This window comes from Pelobates fuscus, chromosome 12 (assembly GCF_036172605.1).
Source record: "Pelobates fuscus isolate aPelFus1 chromosome 12, aPelFus1.pri, whole genome shotgun sequence".
Classification (NCBI taxonomy): Eukaryota; Metazoa; Chordata; class Amphibia; order Anura; family Pelobatidae; genus Pelobates; species Pelobates fuscus.
In genome coordinates this window covers 13,194,962-13,219,255 of record NC_086328.1, presented here as the reverse complement: position 1 = coordinate 13,219,255, position 24,294 = coordinate 13,194,962, and the positions used below count along the sequence as shown (strand labels likewise).

Sequence of the window (24,294 nt, the reverse complement as noted above, 5' to 3'; positions counted from 1 at the left end):
CGTGTGTATTTGTTTCTGTCATTGAGAGTGTCTGCCAGTTAATGTGTATGTCTGGACGGGCAGGTGGACGAAGAGAAAATGAAGAGATTCAGCATCAGCATTGCTTGGTTCTGGGTATGTGAAGTGAGGCCTAGGGAACAAGGATGGAGATGAAACAGTTACATGAAGGTATTTATGGGTAGAAGGGGCAGGGGATGGAGAGAGGAGGTGGATAGAGTAAAAATGTGTTGTGTACCATTGAAAACATGAAAAGTTTGGAACAGAACAATTTCAGCAAGTTAAGAGAAACTCCTACTTGGCTTACATTGTGCAAGTAGTTTTATTCTTTATTTTCCCAGCAGTAAAACCCCAGAGCTGTATGCACTGAAGACCTATGCTGCATGTGTGGCACTTGCCACAATCCACCCATCCAGTGCTCTTCTATGTGAAGCATTAGAATCAGAGTGCTGTGCATGACGACAGTGGATGTGAACACTTTGGAAATCGAAGGTCTTGAAGGAGGAAGTGCCTCCAGTGGATAGCAGCCTGACAGCCACTAGAGGCAGGTTTTCAGCAAAATGTAAACACTGCCTTCAAATTTTTTTATTTTTTTTAACGGCAATGTTTTTACATTGCCCGAGAAATGGGAGAATATCTATGCACAAAAATCACTATGTTAAGATGTGGTGTTTTGAGTATCGCTTTAAATCATTGAGAACCAGAACAGTACAAAAAGTTCTTTAACCACTCTAAAATAAAAAGTAAAAATAAAATTCAGTTCAATCAAGAGAAGAGTAACTGTTTGTTAGAGTAAACAGTAATAACTGCAAACACAAGATACATAGTCCAACAAAAACAAAAATGTCTTTTGAGTGGCCTCAAAATGCAGTGCTGAATCAGTTTGGTTTGGTACAAGGTCATGTATTTTTATTTTCCAAGTAGTCCGGGTAAAATACTTCCGAGTTTCTGTTGTTTCAAAATGCTCTTTATGGCACGACTACTTTATTTATGGCTTCAATCATATTGTTATCATACAAAAGAAATGGCCAGTCTAATATAGTGAGTGTAGGAAACCAATGGAGCTGGCTAAACAGGAAACCCACTTGTGTCAAAGAATATGCTAAAGGACAAATGCTTTGCCGTTATTTATTTTTTTAGGGAAAAATTAAAAACCATATGCGAACTCAAATTATTTTTTTTTTTTTCACAATTTACTAGTGCTCCATTGCACTGGGCAAATTACTGTAAGACTGTAAGCGTCCCACCTTCTGAGTACTGATTTATTTGGTCTTCATCAGGTTTTGACTCTGTGGTTTCATTATCAAATCACTGTCTCCTCATTTTTCCATTATTTATGTCTTTCTTTTGTAGATTTTCTTCACCTTGCCACAAGAATGGTCACTAAACTACAAAACCATTCCACGCCGTTGAAGACAGATCTTTGGGTGAAGCTGAGCCCTCACTTCAAGTTGTGTGTGTAGTTTACAGTATCCATACAGATTTTTGGGTCTTCCACTGCACTTACAATCGTTAGCCCCAATCTTTGTTAGCGCAGTTATTTTATTATTACACTGTGCAGTGTTTTGTTTTTTTCTTTTCTTCTCTAATAAACACAAAACAAATAAAAAAAAAAACCAAACCTTTAAACAGGAGGCCTTTTGCACAGTACCTCTATATCTATGCAAATAAACGCACACAGCCCCCCCTCCCCCTTTCCGATTATTCATCATTAATCATGGTCAGGTAGTGACCTGCAGATCACTTGGAGTCCTTACGTTTTTTTGCCTTATTTTACTGTTTGTTATTGTAGTTCAATCCTTCTCCAGTCTGCTTGCTGGAGATAAGGGCTCTTTATCTGACTTTGAGATCTTTATCAGAGCACAGATCGGCCATACAACTTATCTGAAATTTACATCAAGTCAAGAGCCAAACAGAGAGGAAAAACAGGCCAGCCAAGTGCTACACACACAGAACCGATGTTTCCTTTTTCTTCATTTGTTTAGATCAGCAATGGAGAAAAACATGTGTTTTACCTAAATGAGGGGTATAAAACTACCACGCTGTTCTGCCAGTCTACCCCTGTGCCATGTGACTTAAACTGTGCACTCTGACAATTCTCTACAAAGGTTTACAGGAGTTGCAGCTGAATGGAAGCCAGAGATTGGGGGCTTTAAATAATCAGCCTAGTGACACTTTAGGCTTAGAACACAATAAATAGAATTTGCACTCTGTTCTAGAGCTGTTTCAGAAGAAGTAATGATTTCTTTAGCACAGCACAAAAACGTCTGCCTGCCCTCAGAGGCTCAATCCAAAAAGCGAGGTGTGAGGGCGCTCAGAGATTTCCTAGTAGCTCACATACCCCACACGCTTTATCACACGCCGAGGCATGTGGGTAGCAGAGTTCGATGCAGGTAAATCACACTGATTATCAGGTGGCGATCTCCGCGCGTCTCTTATCAGTAACTGACATCTTGAAACAAACTTGCACAAAAGAACAGCAGAGGAAGCAGGAAGATGTATACATTGTAGATGTAGAGATATCAACTCACAGTAGATTTAAAGAAATTAAGAAAGTGATTAGATCTACATGCGTATTATATATATACACACACACTGTTCTATGCTTGCACGGCTGTTAAGGATTTCAAGTTATATATAGATATACACTAATATAAGACATATGAATCTGCATTGCAATCAAGTTTCCTGAGAACACTTGACTTGTGTATTTTATATGTTTGTCCGACTGCAAGTTGCTGACCTGAACAATTGCCAAACCCCTGCTGTGTGGATGGTGAGTTGTTCTATCCACAGACTGCCATTATATGTCCGGTTAATGGTCACCCTATAAAGCCCATCATATTATATACGCAGTCATATTATAAATAAGGCTTAGGATTATGGTGGGGCTGGCATGTTATTGCTGGGGGGCAAGTCCCAGACCAGGAATGTATATACAGAAAGGGTTTTATAATAGACAATTGGTCTCCCTGCAATATAATCCTCGCTAAAAGAAAATGTCCACAAGCTAGAACCCATGCCGCCTAACTCAACAAGGCAGATAAAGTCATAAGTCTACTGTGGGGCCATTTCCAAACCCTATCCAAGAACACAGAAGATATACTGAGGACTAGCTGTGAGTGTGGAACGGCTGAACCCATGTTCCCCAGGCAGGGAGGTACATTCATCAAATGGCACAGGTAGATAGATGTGTAGCAATGTCCCTCTTATAGGTAAGAGAAAGAACACATGTAAGGATGTTGACATGTGACAAACTTAGATCTGCCAGGGAGCAAGTACCTCGAATACTATAATCTGTATCTAGCAAGTACCTAAACCTTTTTTTTTTTTATATATATATTTGTCTTATTTTATTTTATTGATTATGATTATATATTTTTTATTTTTATTTATTTATTTATATATAAAAAAAAAATTGTAGAAAGCTTTTTTTCTTTAAAAATAGGATGTTAATGGATATATTCCTACATACACATAATGTGTTTTGATTTGTATTGTGCGACCCAGAGTCTTTTTAATTGTTCTTCTCCCTCATTATGCTTCTGTCCACTTGTATATCTTCGGAAAAATTGAAAACTAATGATCGTCATTCACTTCCGGGTATGTGGAACGCACATTTGGAACGCAAGGGGCGTGCGTGATGACGACATCCCGTCCAAGTAGGAAGTGCCGCCCGAACAGAGAAGAAACACCGGCCGAGAATCATTCAATAACGAACTTCTGGAGGGGATATATAAGAACTTTTGGGGGGGAATGTTTTTATGTTTTTGCTGTTACTGATGCACCAAGTCCCTGAGGAAGTCCCATCTTAGGACGAAACGCGTAGGATGCCCAGTGGTGATATGCTAATTGTTTTTTACTTATATGTAAGTTATTAAATTTCTTTTTTTTTTTTTTTTTTTTTTTTTTTTTTATTTTTTTTTTTAAATTCTTTATTTTTGTCAGTGCATGAAAATGATACAGGCAGGCCCGTGGTGCCCCAAAGGCAGTCCTCAGGCTTTTCTTCCGCTTTACATGCGGGACACATGCATATCAGGCACCATTTTTTAAGTATAAACAGGCTTAATTAATCAACAAAAAAGACAGGCTATGGGACTTTCACCGTTTGTTGCAGACATTCAAGTCTAAATAAAGGCTATTTCCTGAGAGATATCCTATCAGGACTAACTAACAATATTCAAGTCTGGGTGTCCTCATGACAGTCTCTACTACGCTTAAGCTTAAAACATGGTATGTGTTGGACATATTACAAAGCAATACATGAATGTTAAAGATGAGTGTAACCTGTAAGTAGACCTGTTCTGTACCCTAGCTAGTTTGGTAATGTAACAAATTATGCAGGTTTACAATGCTAACTATATAAACAGCTTAGTGCAGTTTGACTACATCGTAGTGTGCAAGCTGGGTCTGAATATGTCGCCCTAATACATATAGGTCACGTTAATAAAGCGATCACCCAGGTTGCCCAGACAGTCTCAGTGAAGGGGATCGTCAGCAAGGAATTCTCGGGTTCTCATTTGCCGGAGTAGTCTCATCGTTAACCGCCATCCGTTTTGTTCCTTGTGCATAACAGGAGGTGAGTATCCGTTAGGCAGACATCTGTGTGTAGGCCATCTCTGCTGAGTTGTTCGGTGCGCCCGGAGAGTGGTGTGTCACGGGTCGTGATCTTGTTGGCGCAGGCGGGTTTGCTCTGCCTCTGTCTCCGTTGCCAGCTGCGGACCGATCTCTCCGCCCGCCTCCTCGGCTGTGTCTCAAGAGGAGGGTGGTTTGCTGAGGTTCAAAGGGGCATGCGGGTGAGTGGCCGCTGCAGATATTCTTCTTATCGGCGCCCGCGATCTGCCCTGTTTGCCGATGCTGAGTGAGCAGCTTATGGTGTCTCCTGTCTGGGCGCCATCTTACATGGCCTCCGCCATCTTGGCTGCATCGCCCAGGTTGGTGGTTACTGCGGCCTCTCTGCTGTGCCTTAGATGCTGGAGGTGGTAGGGGCTGCAAGGTGTGGACCGGGATCACCCCCCCGGCCCAAAGGGGGGGGAACGGGGCCAGTTCCCTGTAGATCCGGCTCCTGGCTGAGCTCTGATGGGCAGGATAGTGGGGCAGCGGCCGTCTGCCCCACTCACTGCCGGAATATGCCTCGGATGTGCCAGTGAGGAATCTTCCTCCAGGGGACTGAAACCCGCTGGGCCAGCCTCACCCTGGATCCAGTGCTCTCTGCCCGATGAGGGCCACCGCTGCTGGCCGGTTTTTGTGTCATAAATCGGGGTTTTATGGCTGATTTGATGGTAGATTGCAGGAGCTGGTCTCTCCTGCGACCGTCCAGCTTGGCGGTCCGGCCCCGCCCCTAAATTTCTTTTTTACTTTACTCTGGAACTGCACTTTATTCCTTCATGTATTTTCTTTTTTAAATTAATATTCCAATCCACTGATGGGAGTATGAAGATGAACATATTGAAGAAAAGGATTTCATTCAAAGCTGTTTTACATCTTACAATTTGTGAGTGGCCAATTGTATATTATACATCTTCATTTACTCTCACACAGTTAAACGCTATGTTTTTCTATGTGATCTGTATTTAGCAGATTATCCCCTATTCTATTTGTATTTATGCTGAAGACAAGAGGAAGTCTTTGGGAACCTTTTCTGGATACTTCACCTAACACAGGGAAGTTCCGTTTTGTTTTTAATTGTCACTATTTTCACTGGGGTTGTGTTCACACATTTTGTTTGTATATATTTAAGTACCTAAACCTGTCTGCAGTACTCTCATACTACAAGAAGCAACTAGCACAGGGATAGTCAACCTGTGGCACTCCAGATGTTGTGGACTACCCTCACAGCCATAATGCTAGCAAAGCATCAGGGGAGATGTAGTCCACAGCATCTGGAGTGCCGAACGCTGTCCTACCCTGGTCTAGGAAGTACCTCAACTTGCCTAATACTACAAGAAGCATCTAGCAAGTACCTCCACCTGTCTACAGTAGTCTACAAGGAATGTCTAGCAAGCACCGTAACCTGTCTGCAGTACTCCAATATTGCAAGGAATGTCTAGCAAGCACCGTAACCTGTCTGCAGTACTCCAATATTGCAAGGAATGTCTAGCAAGCACCATAGCCTGTCTGCAGTTCTCCAATATTGCAAGGAATGTCTTGCAAGCACCGTAACCTGTCTGCAGTACTCCAATATTGCAAGGAATGTCTTGCAAGCACCGTAGCCTGTCTGCAGTTCTCCAATATTGCAAGGAATGTCTTGCAAGTACCGTAACCAGTCTGCAGTACTCCAATATTGCAAGGAATGTCTTGCAAGCACCGTAGCCTGTCTGCAGTACTCCAATATTGCAAGGAATGTCTAGCAAGCACCGTAACCTGTCTGCAGTACTCCAATATTGCAAGGAATGTCGTGCAAGTACCGTAACCTATCTGCAGTTCTCCAATATTGCAAGGAATGTCTATCAAGCACCGCAGCCTGTCTGCAGTACTCCAATATTGCAAGGAATGTCTTGCAAGCACCGTAGCCTGTCTGCAGTACTCCAATATTGCAAGGAATGTCTAGCAAGCACCGTAACCTGTCTGCAGTACTCCAATATTGCAAGGAATGTCTAGCAAGCACCATAGCCTGTCTGCAGTTCTCCAATATTGCAAGGAATGTCTTGCAAGCACCGTAACCTGTCTGCAGTACTCCAATATTGCAAGGAATGTCTTGCAAGCACCGTAGCCTGTCTGCAGTTCTCCAATATTGCAAGGAATGTCTTGCAAGTACCGCAGCCTGTCTGCAGTACTCCAATATTGCAAGGAATGTCTTGCAAGCACCGTAGCCTGTCTGCAGTACTCCAATATTGCAAGGAATGTCTAGCAAGCACCGTAACCTGTCTGCAGTACTCCAATATTGCAAGGAATGTCGTGCAAGTACCGTAACCTATCTGCAGTTCTCCAATATTGCAAGGAATGTCTATCAAGCACCGCAGCCTGTCTGCAGTACTCCAATATTGCAAGGAATGTCTTGCAAGCACCGTAGCCTGTCTGCAGTACTCCAATATTGCAAGGAATGTCTAGCAAGCACCGTAACCTGTCTGCAGTACTCCAATATTGCAAGGAATGTCGTGCAAGTACCGTAACCTATCTGCAGTACTCCAATATTGCAAGGAATGTCTAGCAATTCCCGTAACCTGTCTGCAGTACTCCAATATTGCAAGGAATGTCTAGCAATTCCCGTAACCTGTCTGCAGTACTCCAATATTGCAAGGAATGTCTAGCAATTCCCGTAACCTGTCTGCAGTACTCCAATATTGCAAGGAATGTCTTGCAAGCACCGTAACCTGTCTGCAGTACTCCAATATTGCAAGGAATGTCTTGCAAGCACCGTAACCTGTCTGCAGTACTCCAATATTGCAAGGAATGTCTAGCAAGCACCGTAACCTATCTGCAGTACTCCAATATTGCAAGGAATGTCTAGCAATTCCTGTAACCTGCCTGGCGGTATTCTAATTCTACGGCTAACAGTTACCTAAACATGTCTTACAGTATTCTAATAATGTAAGACATGCCTAGCAAGTACCCCAACCTGTCTGTCTGCAGTAAGTAAATACAAACACAGAATTCTGACATAATAAATGTCACAGAGTATATGTTACATAACATTTTTAGCCACAAAACATCTTCCCATCACTGAGTCATAGGTCCCATTACTTTGGAATGGGTTAATAAGATTACAGGTTTCATAAATATATATATATATATATATAAGGTTATGTGCTGCCCCCCTCCCACCCTTAGTTCCCTGTTGTAATCAGGGTGTTTAGTGAATGAGTGCGCTGGATTTTGTATGTTGTATATATTGGCCCCAGCAGCACCCTATAATGTATGCATGTTCAGGTGATTGAAGCCCTCTTGGTTTCATTTATATATTTGGGAGTCCAGGCCAACTGCTTGGTTTTGCACCGCTCCATGTCACAGGTGCCTCAATCCAGGACCCTATTTAGCCTTGACTTGCAGAGAGTTCTAAGAGGAAGTATTTTCCAAGTACCGGTAAGTGGATAAATTTCATAAGGGCAGGCATTGGGCTTTTAGTGTAAGACCGGACCTGCCAAGAATGGGGTACATTGACGTTGTGGAAGGCTTATGCAATGTATGATTATATGCTGTAACTAAACCCCTATTAGGTTTTGCCTAGGTGAGGTGTTTTTTAAAAATAAAACGATTACATTCTGTGAGACTTAAAATCGCTGTTTAATGAATGAGCGAGTGCGCTGGATTCTGTATGTCGTAATCTAACAAACATCTAACTGAAACCAGAAGAAAGCCATGAAATCAGGCCCCGGCCATGCTCTCACACAGCCAATCAGCAAACAGAGAAAGGCCTTCCACAAATAACCTTATTCATATCACAGGATAAAAATATCCACAAATACAATACCCATGGCCATTACGCACAATGCCTGCTAAAAGACAAGCATTCTAAACGATCACAGATATATAGTTTTATTTGGTCCCAAGTTACAAAACCTAACAGAGTATGTTACACAGCAAAATTAGCAATGCTGACAAAAAGTGGAAAAAGTCACAGAAAAAAAGCTAAAATCATAATGGGCAACTGTGATGAAATGTGTAAAAAAAAGCACAGTAATAAAATTAAACATTTTTCCTATTTTATATTTATTTATTTTTTTGTGCACAAGGTCTATAAAAGCTTCACAAGCACAGGATGTATATTTTATATAACACTGGTGCTACCAGTTATCCCATTGTACATCGCTGTGGAATACGCTAGCACTCCGTGAATAATGTTTGTATTCAGAAAGTCCATTCAGGAACCTGAAATCACAAAGCAAAGACCCACCATCTGGCTAAGAGGCTGGCATTTAGCACTAAATAAATACATAGTGTAGTTAGTATTGGTCTCCCCACGTGTTACACAGTCGTCCAAGATGCAATCGTTCCAACCATGGCAAACATTTAGCTCTCTCTACACACTTTCCTAATGTACAACATTGACTGCACTGACTCTATGCCATCCCTGTGTGACAGCATTAACAAACCTTTTTACAGCAAGATTACTGCCTTTTCTTTAAATGTATTTTTGTAAATATTTATTTAGAAGAAGTTACCATCACTACATTAGCTTAGAATACAAAGGTTTCATATTCAGTACAACACATTGCAAAGGGCTGCATCATATTACATGACTGATACGTGTGGATGTACGGATTTTGTAAGTTAGAAGATCTAAGAATGGGGGGGGGGGGGGGGGGGGTGTCCTGACACTCACAGAGATCAGCCACATGTAGCTTCAGCTCTGCTGAAAATAGGCCCCAAAACACAGGATTGTGACCCAAAACAAACAGGACCAGCACCATGTCCCAGGCCAAGAGCAAGTGAGCTGCAGAGAGGCTCGGTAAAGCCAATTTCTTTGCCTCAAAAGCGCACCAGAGGAAAAGTATGCCGCTCCCTGAACACGGCCAAGATGGCGCCGAAGAGGAATACGAGCAGGCCCACGGATCGCCGTGTCCTGAGCCCCAGCTCAACAGAGACCTGTTCCAGGGTATGCTGGACACCATGTCCCATAAAATACTTACCACCCTGCAGTCTTCCATCGGAGACCTCAGAAAGGACCTACAAGAGCTGGGAACAAGAACCTCTGCAATGGAGGATAAAATGGCGGATCACACCGAAGCTCACAACACCCTGGCCCACACAGTGGATGATCTGATTGACCGCATGGATGTGTATGACACCAAACTCACAGACATGGAAGACAGGTCAAAAACCTGAGAATCCGGGGAGTGGCAGAGACAGTTGGTGCAGCTGCCTTACTCCGAACCCTAGCCCTGGACTTGCCACAAGACATCCTATTACTGGACCAGGCGCACAGGACAGCAAACCCAAGATTCCTCCCCCCTGATATATTGGTGCGAACGCACTATTTTCATGCCAAGTAGATTATCCTGAGAAGCAGCAGGGCAAAGAAAGAACTGCTGGAAACATTTCGCAGCATACTGCTATTTGCGGACATATCACCACGCAACCTTTAAATGCCGGAGGGACTTCCACGCCATCACCGAACAACTCCGAAACCATCATGTTGCCTAGCGTTGGGGATACCAAGTCAAGTTACTGCTACAATGTGGAGGCAAGAACTACACAATATCCACACCGGAAGAAGGACTCCTTCTGCTGCGAGATTGGGGTATAGAAGTTCTGTCCCCAAAGACAAGGCGACTATCCCCGGAGTGGAAGAGAGCTAGGAATTAACCGGAAACAGGCTCAGTTCCAGCAAGTAACCAATATATATATGCACACACACACACACACACACACACAAGGGTACACTTTCATTAACCTTATAGGCTCTTGTACCAGGGCTTACAGTTTATTTCTTTGTCTCCTTTTCTTTTTGTTTTTAAATTAATGGAACACACAAAAAAAAAAGGGGGGGGGGGGGAGCAAGAGATAAAAAAGAAAAAAAAAGGGAAAGGCAAAAAAAAATAGGAAATGTGGGAAGCCCTCCTCTGATTGATTGTCACACCAAAGATGACTATAAATATCACAATACCACTCACTCACTTGTTACACGTCAGAATTCAAGTGCTACCTACAATACACATGTCGCACACATATTTACCAAAACAATTTTACTATAACACTGCATGAGATTTTGCTCTCTCAATGTTAAAGGACTGAATGTCCCACATAAAAGGCACATACTCACAAGGGAGCTTAGATCTCAGGGAGCTGATTTAGCGTGTCTGCAGGAGACACATTTTAGAACTGGTGACCACCCAGCCATACTACAACCTATTTATCCGCATCAATTCCATGCTACTTCCCCAACCTAATCCAAAGGTACTTCCATATTGATTAGTCCTACTGTATCCTTCTCCCTGGTTACACAAGACAGTGATACCAATGGACGGTACGTTATCATTGTGGGAACTATCAATGACATCCTATACACCATTGTCAATCTGTCTGCCCCCAACACAAACCAACGTAATTTCATACACAAGATATTGCAAAAAGTGTCTGTGATACAGCAGGGAATAACTGTCAATACAAAAACTCTTGGCAATGCATCATTACTATGATTACTATGATGCATGGAGGCTGACACACGTTACCGAAAAATCCTACTCCACCTCACCGGTACATAATTCCTATTCCAGAATAGATGGGTTCCTTTAGCAAGGGAATTCTCTTAACCAGATTGTTAAGTGTGACATAGGCGAAATCACATTGTCCGATCACACGCCCGTCACCTTAGATCTAAAGGACTTATACGACTTAACCCCTTAAGGACCAAACTTCTGGAATAAAAGGGAATCATGACATGTCACATGTCCTTAATGGGTTAAACACCGCAGCCCATGGCGACTAAACACCTCTTTACTCCAGAACACACAATTCAGGAATGCATTGAGTACAGCCCTCCAACACTATTTTGAAGACAACATTACATCAGACATTCCCCACAGTACCCTTTGGGTCGCACACAAACTGGTAATTACAGGTTTGCTCATTAGGCGGGCGTCCTACTTAAAAAACAAACAAAAAAAACATAAACCCAATTACTACAATGGCAGCAAGAACTGTGTCACCTAAACACACAAAACCAATTAACTACCACTAGTAAGTTGAGAGATAAAATTATGTTCCTCACCAGGCAAATCCACCAGTATGCTCTAGAGCCCACGAACTTCTATCTTAAAAAACTGAAGGCCACAAACTACACGCAAGGCAATAAGACAAGCAGACATTTAGCCACTAGATTAAGGGAATAACAGGTCAAACAAAAAATAGCATACCTCCTTAACCCCTTAAGGACCAAACATCTGGAATAAAAGGGAATCATGACATGTCACACATACCTTGAGAAATCAGTAAGGAGTTTGCCATGTATTATGCTGACCTTTATAAGCTTAATAAAGATGTAACCATCCACCAACCTTTGGAAGATAATACTAACGGGTATCTAGACACGAGATCAAGTACTTCTGACATTTGTTGTTCTCCTGCATTCTCAATCTGCTACCATACCCGAAGCATGATTTTTATGATTTTTCGTTTACTTACATTTTGCAAGTTCTGAGGAATATTGATATCACACGAGCTATGGTCCATAGACTACACATGTACCGCAGACGTAGGCACCTGGAACGCAGGGTTAACAAACCTGAGTAGATCTGAGACCACAAATTATACAGTCGACCCGGATCAGGGCAAGCAATGACAGCACTGCCTAGGGAACAAGCTAACAAGGTAGGACACCAGCAGTAGTCAGACCACAGGTAGACACTGGCCTATGGGCTATGGCCATTCATGCCAAGATAGACTGCTCATACGCTAGACAGGGAAGCAGCGACACAATCCCATCAAGGGTGATAAACTACACAATCAGGCACACCTGGAAACCTTGTAGGTACTTGGGTAGCATCAACTATAGCCGTCATACCAGATTCTGGCCTCCTAAAGATTGGTACTACATCCCTTGGGATAGAAACGATGTTGCCCTCAGAGGGGATCACCCCTTCCTTACTGATATGACATCACCACCTGCACAGGGTGGACTTACTGTGAGCGAGTATTAATAGCCTATAGCAGTCGTATAATTTGTGGTATCTGACAACCTACTTTTCTTTTTTCTGAAATTAACCGCTGGTTGGCAGTCCAGCAAGCAGAAATTCATATTCGACCATTTTGGCATAAAATCAATAGGTAAAGGTCATTAAATCATCTATACAGATTGAGATTGATAAAGCACAATTTCGCCTGCTGGACAATTTCAAATGACGGATCGCAAGCAAGACTGATTTAATGCTGAAATTAATTACCCACCCGCCCTCTAGGTAGATCCTTCACCCCAGCAATCACTAACAATGTATTTAGTGGGCGGTGAGGACTGCAGCGGAGTAGATGGTATTTTATGTCAGAAGCCATGATATTCTATTTATTTTTAGAGCATAAAAAGTTTAGTGTCTCTTGCCAATCACCTCCTCATTCCCTTCACATGTTATCAGCTGCTGCAGTTATCCCATTAACTCTCTCTGTCATCACATACAAATTCATCTGCTACCTCTCATTTCCCAATTTTAACCTTTAGATTGTAAGATCATGGGCTTTTCTTATTGTGTTTTGTCTTTTTCCCAATTGTACAGCGCTGCAGAATATGTTGGTGCTTTATAAATGCCAGTAATAAATAAATAGCATCAAAAGTTTAGTGTCTCTCGAACAGTATTTCTTGCGTACTGCTATTGGGCTAAGACACTGAAATATACTAAACACAATCACAGATATAAGATAGAGATGACTAATAAATTCTCGGCTTTAAACCCTTGCTAATCCTTAAAGGGGTATTACAAAATGATACAGATATCAAATGCTGCACGACTGTCAGGGTCATTTACTAAGGTGAGAATTCAAAGTGAGTTTCAAATTTAAAGGATCACTATAGGGTCAGGAACACAAACATGTATTCCTGACGCTATAGTGTTAAAACCACTATCTAGCCCCCCTGGGCCCCTCATGCCTCCATAAATATAGTAAAAATCTTACTGTATTCAAGCTTGAAGCTGTAACTCTGCATGTTGTTAGACTCAGAAAAACAAGCAGTCTGCTGACATCATCAGAAGTGGTAGCCTGATCCAATCACAGTGCTTCCCCATAGGATTGGCTGAGACTGACAAGGAGGCAGATCAGGGGCAGAGAAAGCATGATTCAAACACAGCCCTGGCCAATCAGCATCTCCTCATAGAGATGAATTGAATCAACGAATCTCTATGAGGAAAGTTCAATGTCTGCATGCAGCCATGACCCAGGAAGGATCTCTAACAGCCATCTGAGGAGTGGCCATTGAAGTTATCACTAGGCTGTAATGTAAACACTGCATTTTCTCTGAAAAGACAGTGTTTACAGCAAAAAGCCTGAAGGGAATGATTCTACTCACAGAACAAATTCAATAAGCTGTTGTTCTGGTGACTATAGTGACTTTAAGGTCAAAATAGTTCACCGTGCTTTCAGCTCAGCTTCTCTAACCTAAAAGTTGAAATTCTTAATTCACTTTGAATTCTCGCTTTAGTAATTAACTGTGTGTGTTAATAACTATCCCCTAATGATATGCATCAAAACTGGATCCGACAAGCCCTGCGATTGGTAGAAATGGGAAATATGTGGGTACGAGCCATCAGGAGAACACCCAGCAAATATCACTGTCAAGGTTATCCACTAAAAAATGATTAGATATTCACCAGGAAATTGCAAACAATTGGCCATAACAGCCTATATAAACGGGAAACAGGGGTTTTCAATTCTCAACACTTTGCAGTTTAGCAAATATTTCGGCATCCATTTATGATTCCTACTAATTGTGGAACGCCAGCGTCTGTCTGTACACTGGGGGTCTTATCGTCTGATTCATACTGAAAACACAAAGGTTTAAAATGAATCTACATATTGCTTATCTAACAACCTATCTATAAATCAATCAGACAAGCAAGGGTCTGAAAACAGATATTGTGGGTTATGGGGATAACTGAATGCTGTATGAAGACACCAGTATGGAATCATGAATGTTACAAACAGTTCCATAACCATGGGGGTTGTACATGAAATGCATTGTTGGTTACGGTATGAAATTCTCCCTTTCTGTTGCTCATTTAAATAATCAGGTATTGTCATAAAAATGCAAAACACTTTATGCCCGACTTAACACACTATTTAGACAGTTGATGAACCCATCCCACTAACTCTCAGAATCTCATATTTTTTCTGTGGGGACACCCTCATAAGAAGCGATTTAATGACACTAAGAATACAGCGTTCCCAAAAATGTAGCACCTCCCGAGGGCCACAGCCGGCATTCAATACCCCAAGATGAACAGTCCAGCTAATACAGGTGAAGGCTATACACAATGGGGCACTAAATCTACATTGACACAGACTCTTATACTTAAAGATAAACTGTCGGTTTGCTGATAGTAACAGTTCCTCATTTCTTCACCCCAATAAATGCTAACAAGCGAAGGAGATATGTATATAAAGCACTTCCATCTGTAGCACATCCAACCCCAGTAGCAACTGTTTTCCCATGATGCCCCAGGCATGCTTGGGCATCAAATTAGAATGAACTATATGAACGTGCCCTCCGTCGAACCTCACAAGTGCATGATGATGGGCAAACAAGGCTTTCAGGAGAAGTTGGATCAGAGAACATCTTCCCCCGGCTGCTTAATGTCAAAATCTACATTGCAATTAATTTTCAAGTTTCTGTATAGATTTCGGGGAATATCAGTAGTGTGAGTTTAAAAAAAAAAAAAAAAAAAAAGATGTAGCAGAAGGCGCAATGGATCTGCTTAAAAATGATCTGCGTAACAGCATAATAAACCACTCAAGAGGATGGGGCTTAAAAGCAAAATTCAACATGAGGCTGAATGGAGAGGTTAGAGCCCATGGACTGGCACAGGGAAGATGTGTCCAGGAGTCCAATAATTGACATTGTAACAGCTTAGAGTCTCCAAATAAGGAGGTGTTATATATGCAGATTGGTTATTTTATGGAACCTGAGAAATGGAAGTCTAAATTCCCACTCCTTCAGCACGCTGCTGAGAAGGCAGCACTCACTCTCCCCCGATTTACAAATGACAAGTTATGCAATAAAGGTGTAATGTTTCTTTAAAAACCAGACCTTCCAGTGTTAATTAAGATATGTGTGTGTGTTCAGGTCGGGATGTTTGGTCGCACTGTGCACTTATCACTTGCAATCAGTCAGTATAATACGGTTTGATGGGGTAAAAACTAGTGGGGAGAGAATGGAGGAGTAAAGTTGCATGGATGGAAATATGATATTAAAGCGACACTATAGTCACCAGAACAACTACAGCTTAATGTAAGTTGTTCTAGTAAGTATAATAGCGCCCTTCAGGTTTTTTCAAGCAAACACTGCCTTTTCAGAGAAAAAGCAGTGTTTACATTGACTCTAGGGACACCTCCAAGTGGCCATTCCTTAGATGGCCACTGGAGGGGCTTCCTGGGTCAGTGCTGCCGAAAAAGCAGCCCTGACGTTCAGCGTCTCCACGCTCTGCATGGAGACGCTGAATTTTCCTCATAGAGATGCATTGATTCAATTTTGATGATTTCACAAAGGGGACAGAGCCAGCACCGGAGGACCCTCGCGGCGCTGTAAAAAAGGGGAGATTTTAACTTTTATAAGGGGGGGCCAAGCCACCCAAATTTTGGGTTAAACACTATAGGATTAGGAATACATGTTTGTGTTCCTGGCCCTATAGTGATCCTTTAAGAGAGAAGCAGGAGTGACATCAGGTTTGGGAGATGGTTTGTGAATGAAGGTTAATGTTTGGTGATACCCTAAGTATCCAACGTAGTAAAGAAATCATCCACCAGGAGATTATCTCATACAACTGGCCGACACTGGATATCACGATCGCGTGAATTTACGATACCCCTTATGGAAGTTGGTTAAACTTACAGCTGAAATGCTTGCTGCAGTTACACTTTGATTAAAATTATAATATATTCATTGAAATGTATTCAATTATAACATCAAACATAAAACTGGGTCTCATTTTAAATTCAAAACGGAGCTGGGTAATGCAGGACGACGGACATGCCAACTCTACCATCAAGATGATGCAACCCAACTGCCAAAGACATTACCCAAAATTAATGTTCACGAAGCTTCCCTTGCAAAATATAATATTAGCTGTATCACGCACTGAGATCCATATAAAATACTGCTATAATCACACACTATAAAAGAGAAAGAGATTTAGGAGTAAATCTGAATAGTGCCCAGGGCTGGTTCTATGGCTCTTATCCTTGGCAATCACATTATACAGAGGATCTGCCCTCCGAGCCTGCATGCACATTACATGTCAACGAAGAACAGAGGAGCGGAGAAAAAAAACATAGGAAATAATTAGAAAGACTTTAATAATCCTCTCAAACAGCAGAAATCTAACAGAAAACTAACAACTTCTAGGGGAAAATCGGTATTAAAAGGTACCCTCTTCACTTGGGGACCAGCGTGTCACTATAAACCAAAATAAATCATGCCATAAAACATACATTTACACATGTGCCTCCATCATTGTTATGTATTTTTACAAAACAGACTAATTAACAACATTGACATTAATATAAAAGAAAATGGTCTACCACGACAGACGTACAGGGTCTTTATCAACATGATTGATATCAATGCTAAGGCGCACTGCAAAACAGAAGCAGGCAGTGCCTGGTGGGAGTTGCAGTCTAACAGGCCAGAGAAATACTATCTGCTAAAGCCTTTGCCTGCAATTGGTACCATTAAAACCTGTCTGGGTTACTACATGGGTGCTTTGCTTCCTGTACTTTGTAGGATACTCGTCTTATCTCTCTACAGATCAGTATTGTGTTTCAGGAGTGGAGTCTTCCAAAACACAGCAACAGCAGACACACTGGCTCTCTGGTAACTACACCTCAACGTACACACTATATAGTGAGTGTTCTGGAGCTGCCACGTTTTACAGAAGATGTTTCGAGCTGGCCAGCAATTAATGAGTCTAAGCATAGATCCACGAGCACAGAGGGGAATCTGGTCACCTGCTTAGACTATCTGAGCAATGAATTTGTTAATTGATTGGTCAATTACAAAAGGTGTGGCTTGTCGGAGGACTCCGGTTATTCATCAGAAATCTAAAGGCACCCAGGGAGTTAAAGGAGAATAAATAGGTCAGAAAATATGTGGAGATCGCAGTATGGACAGAAGATGAGAGGGTAGTGAGAAAGGGGGAGGTGGGGGCGAGGGAAGAGCCAGATTCAGATTTATCAGTTTAATAATCGCTCCTGGAAAAACCCAGACAGGTAGATAGAACTTCAGCACTGCAATTACTTCCCCCGTCAGATAAACCCGCTTTATCAGGCAGTTATTTCTGACATCCCTAAATCGCTTTGTTATCTGCAACCTAGATCTAAGCAAGGAACACGAGGCAAGAGGTGCACATCCAATGATGGCAGAAAGTTCTGGGGATGGGGGAGAACAGGTTAGACCTCCCCCACAACCCGTCCGAAAGTCGCACATCTCAGATTCGCTCTCGTCAGCTGTGATAAGCCTTTCCGTTACATTACCCCAAAGACAAATTAACATAATAAAATTTTAAAAATAAATAAAACCAGATTTCTCACAATCTAATTCCGTGTCGCCATCTGTTTTTATAAAAAAAAAAAAAAAAAGGTGTCTTATTTCACCGGAGATTTCTCTGTTTATATATATTTCAGGATCGCTATCAGGACAAAATATAGGCACACATCTTTTATAGATCTAGCCATGCATTTATATATGCGTCTATACCCTGCTGCAAAGTAATATCTAGTGAGGGACAGATAAGATCAGAGCAGCTGGGAGATCTCAGAAGAAATACTTTGCAAAAGCACGTGATCCATTCAATACAATGAATGTGAGAGTCATAGCAGATAAGATCTGCTTGCATTCAGGCCTGTCCCGACTCACTGATTCTATCAGGATGTGACTGCATAATGGAATATTTTAAGCTTATCTGGCTGCTGATCAGAGCTTGCTGTTATCCTGTGCAGAATCTGGGTGGGAACGGGGCCTCAGAAGATGCTCATCCAGCTTCCAGCCACCTTTAACATCCGCCACCCCCACCCAATAAAAAAAAAAAAAAAATCATCTGCATAATAGCAAGCTGCGTAATGAGCTCCTGGGCATCAGGCAGCCTCCATCACTACCACGTATCTGGGCTGTGGAGATAAGATTACATGTGACCGTATGTGTATGCAATATTCCAGGGGGTTGTGAGCAACTGGCTCAATTTTCCAGCGTCTAAAAAAAAAAAAAAATTGCTGAAAGTCGGGAATACTACCCTCCGCCCTTTCTTCATGGGTGCCACGGTTTGAGTAGTGTCAGACTCCTGTTGGTATATGCACAGCACATTAGATGCCAAATTGCACCTCTTGTTCTTAACCCTTGCAGTGCTGAAGAACTGACAAATGCATTACCTGTGGTTGCTATGGTGTTCTCCAAACATGAAAACTCACCCAAAGATTTAAAGCAACAAGAATTTCTTAACAATGTGGAGGGAAAACACAATATATGGCCAGTTATGGCTTCAGCATGGACAGTGTCTTGTTTGTATTTTTTTTTTTAAATACATTTTAAACTTTTCACTACCAAACTTAAAATTAATTCTCTGACTATTTAAAAGAATCCTGACATCTCTAAAACATATCCTGCTCTGGTAGGTGGTAAATTACTAATTTAATCTATAGCCTGTCCTGGCAAAACTATAAACCAATGTATAGTTTAAAAAAATATACTTAAGAGAAAAATCACACATGCCTCCTCCAAGATGGCCGCCACATTGGATGTATTTGGCATGGGAGCATTCAGCCAGAGCAGCCATATTGATAGGGAATTTGTGGTGGAGTTAGGTAGTTTTTTTTTTTTTTTTAAATAGATAATCAAAAACAGTTCAATAATACATAATAATGATAATACATCGATATTGGGCTAGGCCAGTGTATAGATAAAACATGGAACATGACATGTTTAAAGATCAATGCAGATCCACTAAAAAATATAGTTATTAAAAAAAAAAAAAAAACACACACGTGTATCTATACCTATATATATAGTAGCAGGACACCCAGAAAAAAAAAAAAAAGGTATAGATACACGTGCGTGTTTTTTTTTTTTTTTTAATAACTATATATATATATATATATATTAAACATAAAACTTCATAAAATGTACTAATTTATTTTCTAGATTCATATATTCAACAACTATTCTACACAATTGCCAGAATATTGAATACATACCAGGCTTAATTGTCAGATGTTGTGCATGTGTGAGGTCATGCTGCACAGTCGTGACACCATAAGTAAACTGAACTCAGCATACCTTTGTCAATCAAGTAGTGAAATGATTACTGCTGGTCGTCAGCCTTATAAAGTTCCAAGCAGACTACAGCTAAAGTGCTATGAATCCAATTACAGGAAGAGGGATATAAAACTAGACCGGTTTGTAAAACATTCACAATTCACAAAATATTTTTGTAGAAGTAACAATCCGCCCCTCCAAATTATACACCATAACTCTTTATTTTAGCCAACAGTACCTTGACATACGATGCTTAGGGTCAGATCACCAAGGCTGCCCTGTATCAGCATTTATAGAATTGTACTTTATAAATGTAGAAAATATAGAATAATATGATGCAGTCATTGAATACCAACAGGATTATTTACTAAACACTAAACTGCAAACTTTAGTTTGGAAACTTTTGACAACTAATCTATGGTCACAGCACGGTTACTTTTTTTCCTTCATTTTGCCAATTGGTTTTAAATTCACAACTAAAATGTTTTGTTAAAAAAAACAAAAAAAAACCCAAAGGGTTATTCAATAAACTGAGAATCAACCAGGAAGTGGTAAATTTAAGGCCAGAATAGCCAAGCTGCAAAAATAACGAGTACAAGTAATTTTTCTATTCAGATATTTTGTTCTAAAAAGTTGCATTCCCCCCAATAATTTTCATGCTAAAACCCTGACAGCCTCAACATAAATACATAAAATGAACTGCATATTTATACCCCATTCAGTAAAGCAATAAACAAATAAAAATGCTAAATACTATTCTTTTAGATATGTGTTAGCATTATGAATAAGGGTCCATGTATTTCTGCATCATTTGTAAATCGTCCTGTACAATGCAGGTTATGATTGGTTCCCCCTATACTACAATGGCCGACTTGGCATCTACAATGTTGGGATCCAAATTGGAACACAAAATAACCAATGGGAGGGGAGCAGAGATTCTTTATTCCATTACCTACACACAGTTTGTCAACCTCCATACCTGTACTATATTATGTACAGTAACTTATTTACCCCCCCCCCCTCCCCCTCCCCCCTCCAGTAGTATCATTGGGTAGCATCTACAGGAGATGATATTTGGGTAAATTATACAGGTTTGAGCTGGCTGGAGAGATTTTCTCTCCTAAAATGAGCACTTCTGTGTTACTATCTTCCCTCTTGGCGTATGCAGTGTGCACACAGGAATAAAATGGAGGTCATATGGATCCATTCTCTGCTGACTGAACTCACAGGGTGATGATAGGACACAGACAAGAGCCAACAGCACATGACTACAAACTGCTGACAGTCTACACAATTTAACACAGGAGACTCTCAAAGGTTCACAGGCAGCCCTATGGGTGCAGAGAAAGTGAAAGGGTGACAGTCCCTTAGGCAAAGGCTTATAGTAACCCTTACAGTGCTACTCACTCTTCCAGACAATTATTTTATTATTTATATAGCACCATCAGATTCCGTAGCGCTGTACAATGGACAATGGTAGTAAGGTGCCCAGGTGTCACCCAAGTCTGTTAAAAAAACAAAGCAATAAAACAGACATATCAGTAAGGGGGAGGGGGTTGTTTTCCCTGTACTAAAAGATACGGAGTATCACTAATAGGTCTTATTATTGTGATTTAAGCTGAAGCACAGTATAGTGTGAAAATTGCATTTGTTCTACGGAGCATTCTGGCGCCTAGGAGACAGTGACTAATAGACCAGGGAAATAAAATGAAATGCCTTTATTGGGAATGAAGTTCTGATGGTACTAGGTGCACCGTTTCCCAGACTATCAGCAAACACCTCGTAATCCTGGTAATAATGCCTCCAGTGACTAAATAGTTAACTAGACATTATATACTTTAAAGGAATTGGCAAGATGAGTACTGAGTTAAAAAGACAACTTTTAATTAAATATCCCTAGATTGTGTGTAAACTGAACAATATAGGATTTATGCACTTCAGTCCGGTTTTCCAATAAAGAGGGATGGAGAGGGGGAGGAACAGAATGCTGATCCAAAGATACTTTTCAATAATGCTCGTGTACACTAAATATACTATGATCATCCATTTAAAACAATGTTAACTAAACATTACATTTGCTGAGTTCAGAGGAGCAACTCCCACTCTACCATCATGCTCCCCATTGATGCCCTGCAGAGTAAGAAGGGACTGTAGCCCACAGACAGCACGGTTATTTATTTATAAAATATTTGACCAGGATGGATACATTGAGATTTCTCTTGTTTCCAAGTATGTTCTAGGTGACAAGGCTGGCTGAAAGGCTGTAAAACAAGGGGTTCTTTAAAACATTATGTTTATTTTGTAGAAGTCAAGTGCCAGATTAGCACAAACCATCCACTTTCTGACTTATTTCAAAAGTTGTAAAGTACAAACAATATGGGTAGATCTGAATAGAGAATGTTCAGAAATGTGCTTTATTGCTGCTGGAGCCAAGAAATTCATAACTACTACAGTCAGTGAGCCCCTGTGTAAATATTCTAATTATTAACATAACAAGCATGGCACAACTAAGGGTTAACCCAGGTGAGCTGCATGCTTTCTAGACTAGTTCTGTGTAGCTAGTAATGACACCTTGTGCTTGTTGTTAAACACCTGCACTGTGAACTCAATGAAGCAGAGAGCCCAGTTGGTGTATCTGAGGGTTGAAAGCCACTGTGCTAAGTCTAAACAGCTTGCAAGCATTGTATCCATATCAGCCCGAAGAAATGTTTAGCACCAGCACAATGACATGTCACAGATGACCCTCTGCAAAGCTGGAGTCAGCCCAACACACTGGCACTGGAGCTACTCAGTCACTCTGATGGTGTGTGAGGTGCCCAGTCACCTGCCATTATTATTCCAATACCTGTCTGGAACATGAGCAATCCCTTTCAGGTTTTGAAAGATTACCCCAAAAATAATACATCATTCAGATCCATGGATAGAGTAAGGGGAATTGCCAAGGGACAGCTGGACAGCGTTTCAATGCTCTATTTGCCAGCATATGCCACATTCACACAGGATTATACAAATCATTTACAACTCGTTATTACTGTAATTGGCGAGTTCTGCCTTTTATCTTTACCACATGCAGGTTCTGGAGCTCTGAAAGATAGCCTGCATGATGGCACAGTTGGCAAGCCCTTGGCCGGAGAGCTAGTCTGGGGATTGACCAGAATGGCACAATTGGCACTTACGTTTGATTTGTCTGGGATTGCTTTGTTTTCTCCTGGACATCTCTTTTCGGTGGGCAGTCAGGGTGGCCAGGCAGGGGGAGGGCAGGAGGTGGAAGGCAGGATCAGGCTGTCCTCATGCCCACACCAGCCCTCACAACCCTTGGCACAGACAGAAGCTTACACCACGATCACACAGCAGAGAGGATCCACATGGGCAAAACAAACAGTTGGTGTTTTTTTTTCTCCCAAGCCTTGCCAGCTGCGCTGTGCCCTCCTAGGAGTGGCTGGAGTCCGGTGCCAGTTTAATAAATCTCAGGGCAATCCTGCAGTCCAGACTAGTAAGTATTCCGAGTCTCCGGGCACAGCCGTGCGCCCTCCTCCAGCAGCCTCACAGGGATTTAAGGTGGTTATGGTAGGTAGCCCTTGGCTGGCACCATAAGGCAGTGCCCGGTATCCAGCTGAGTGTAATGTTTGTCCAGGCGGCTAGTGAGGGCTGCTCTCCTGATTGATTGGACACACAGGTGGGTTTGGCAGCACTGGGTGAAGCGCAGGGTGCCAGGGATGTGTGCCAAGCGTTGCCCGCTGCCCATGTGACCATGTGATCTGCCTGAGGCTCCGAACCCCCGATTGTTACTTTGTATCTAACCCGCCGGAGTGAAACATTCCAAGCGGGGCGTGGCAAGGGAGGGGCGTGCCAATACAGCCCTCCCACCGATACCGCCCAGTCAAACATGTCGTCACGCAGACACCTAATGGAAGAAGATAGAGCGGTTTCACATTCACCGCCATGTTTCAGCCTCCTGTACGGAAGCCCACGTAATACAATCTTCATAAACTCTCATACATGGCTTGGGTGCTCCAGTGAAGTGTGAAATGGAAGGAATTATTCACAATTCATGACAATTTAATAGTGGATGGCCTAGGCTGAAAAGAAAGCAGTCTGGTAGATGGGAGATTAAAAGGCTTTCTTTATATCAGGTGCACATTGTAATTAGAACACATGGGACACAAGTCAAGCAATAGCAATCCATTTCTGTTACATACACAAAGGTGAATTGACCATTTGAGGGCAAGCGGTCTGAGAGAAGCACTGCATTGTACTTGAAAGAGTTATTGATATAGCTCCAACAAATTCCACAGCGCAGTACAATGAGAATATAAAAAAAAAAAAAAAAAAACTGTAAATAATATTTATTGTGAAGTAGCAGAAACCTAGAATAGCCTTCCAGCATATATAGTAAAGGCTACCTGGGAAAC

The 24,294-nt window shown here is 41.6% G+C and overlaps 1 protein-coding gene across 1 annotated transcript in view; it reads right to left on the bottom strand.

Annotated features, from left to right (window-relative positions):
• The window catches only part of ZFPM1 (zinc finger protein, FOG family member 1), a 96,908-nt gene extending 73,202 nt beyond the window's left edge, over positions 1–23,706 (bottom strand). The window contains exon 1 of the mRNA XM_063438455.1: positions 23,059–23,706. Coding sequence (XP_063294525.1) covers positions 23,059–23,098 — 40 coding nt within the window. The 5' untranslated portion in view covers positions 23,099–23,706. The remainder of the gene's footprint in view (positions 1–23,058) is intronic.
• Between the last annotated feature and the right edge of the window lie 588 nt (positions 23,707–24,294).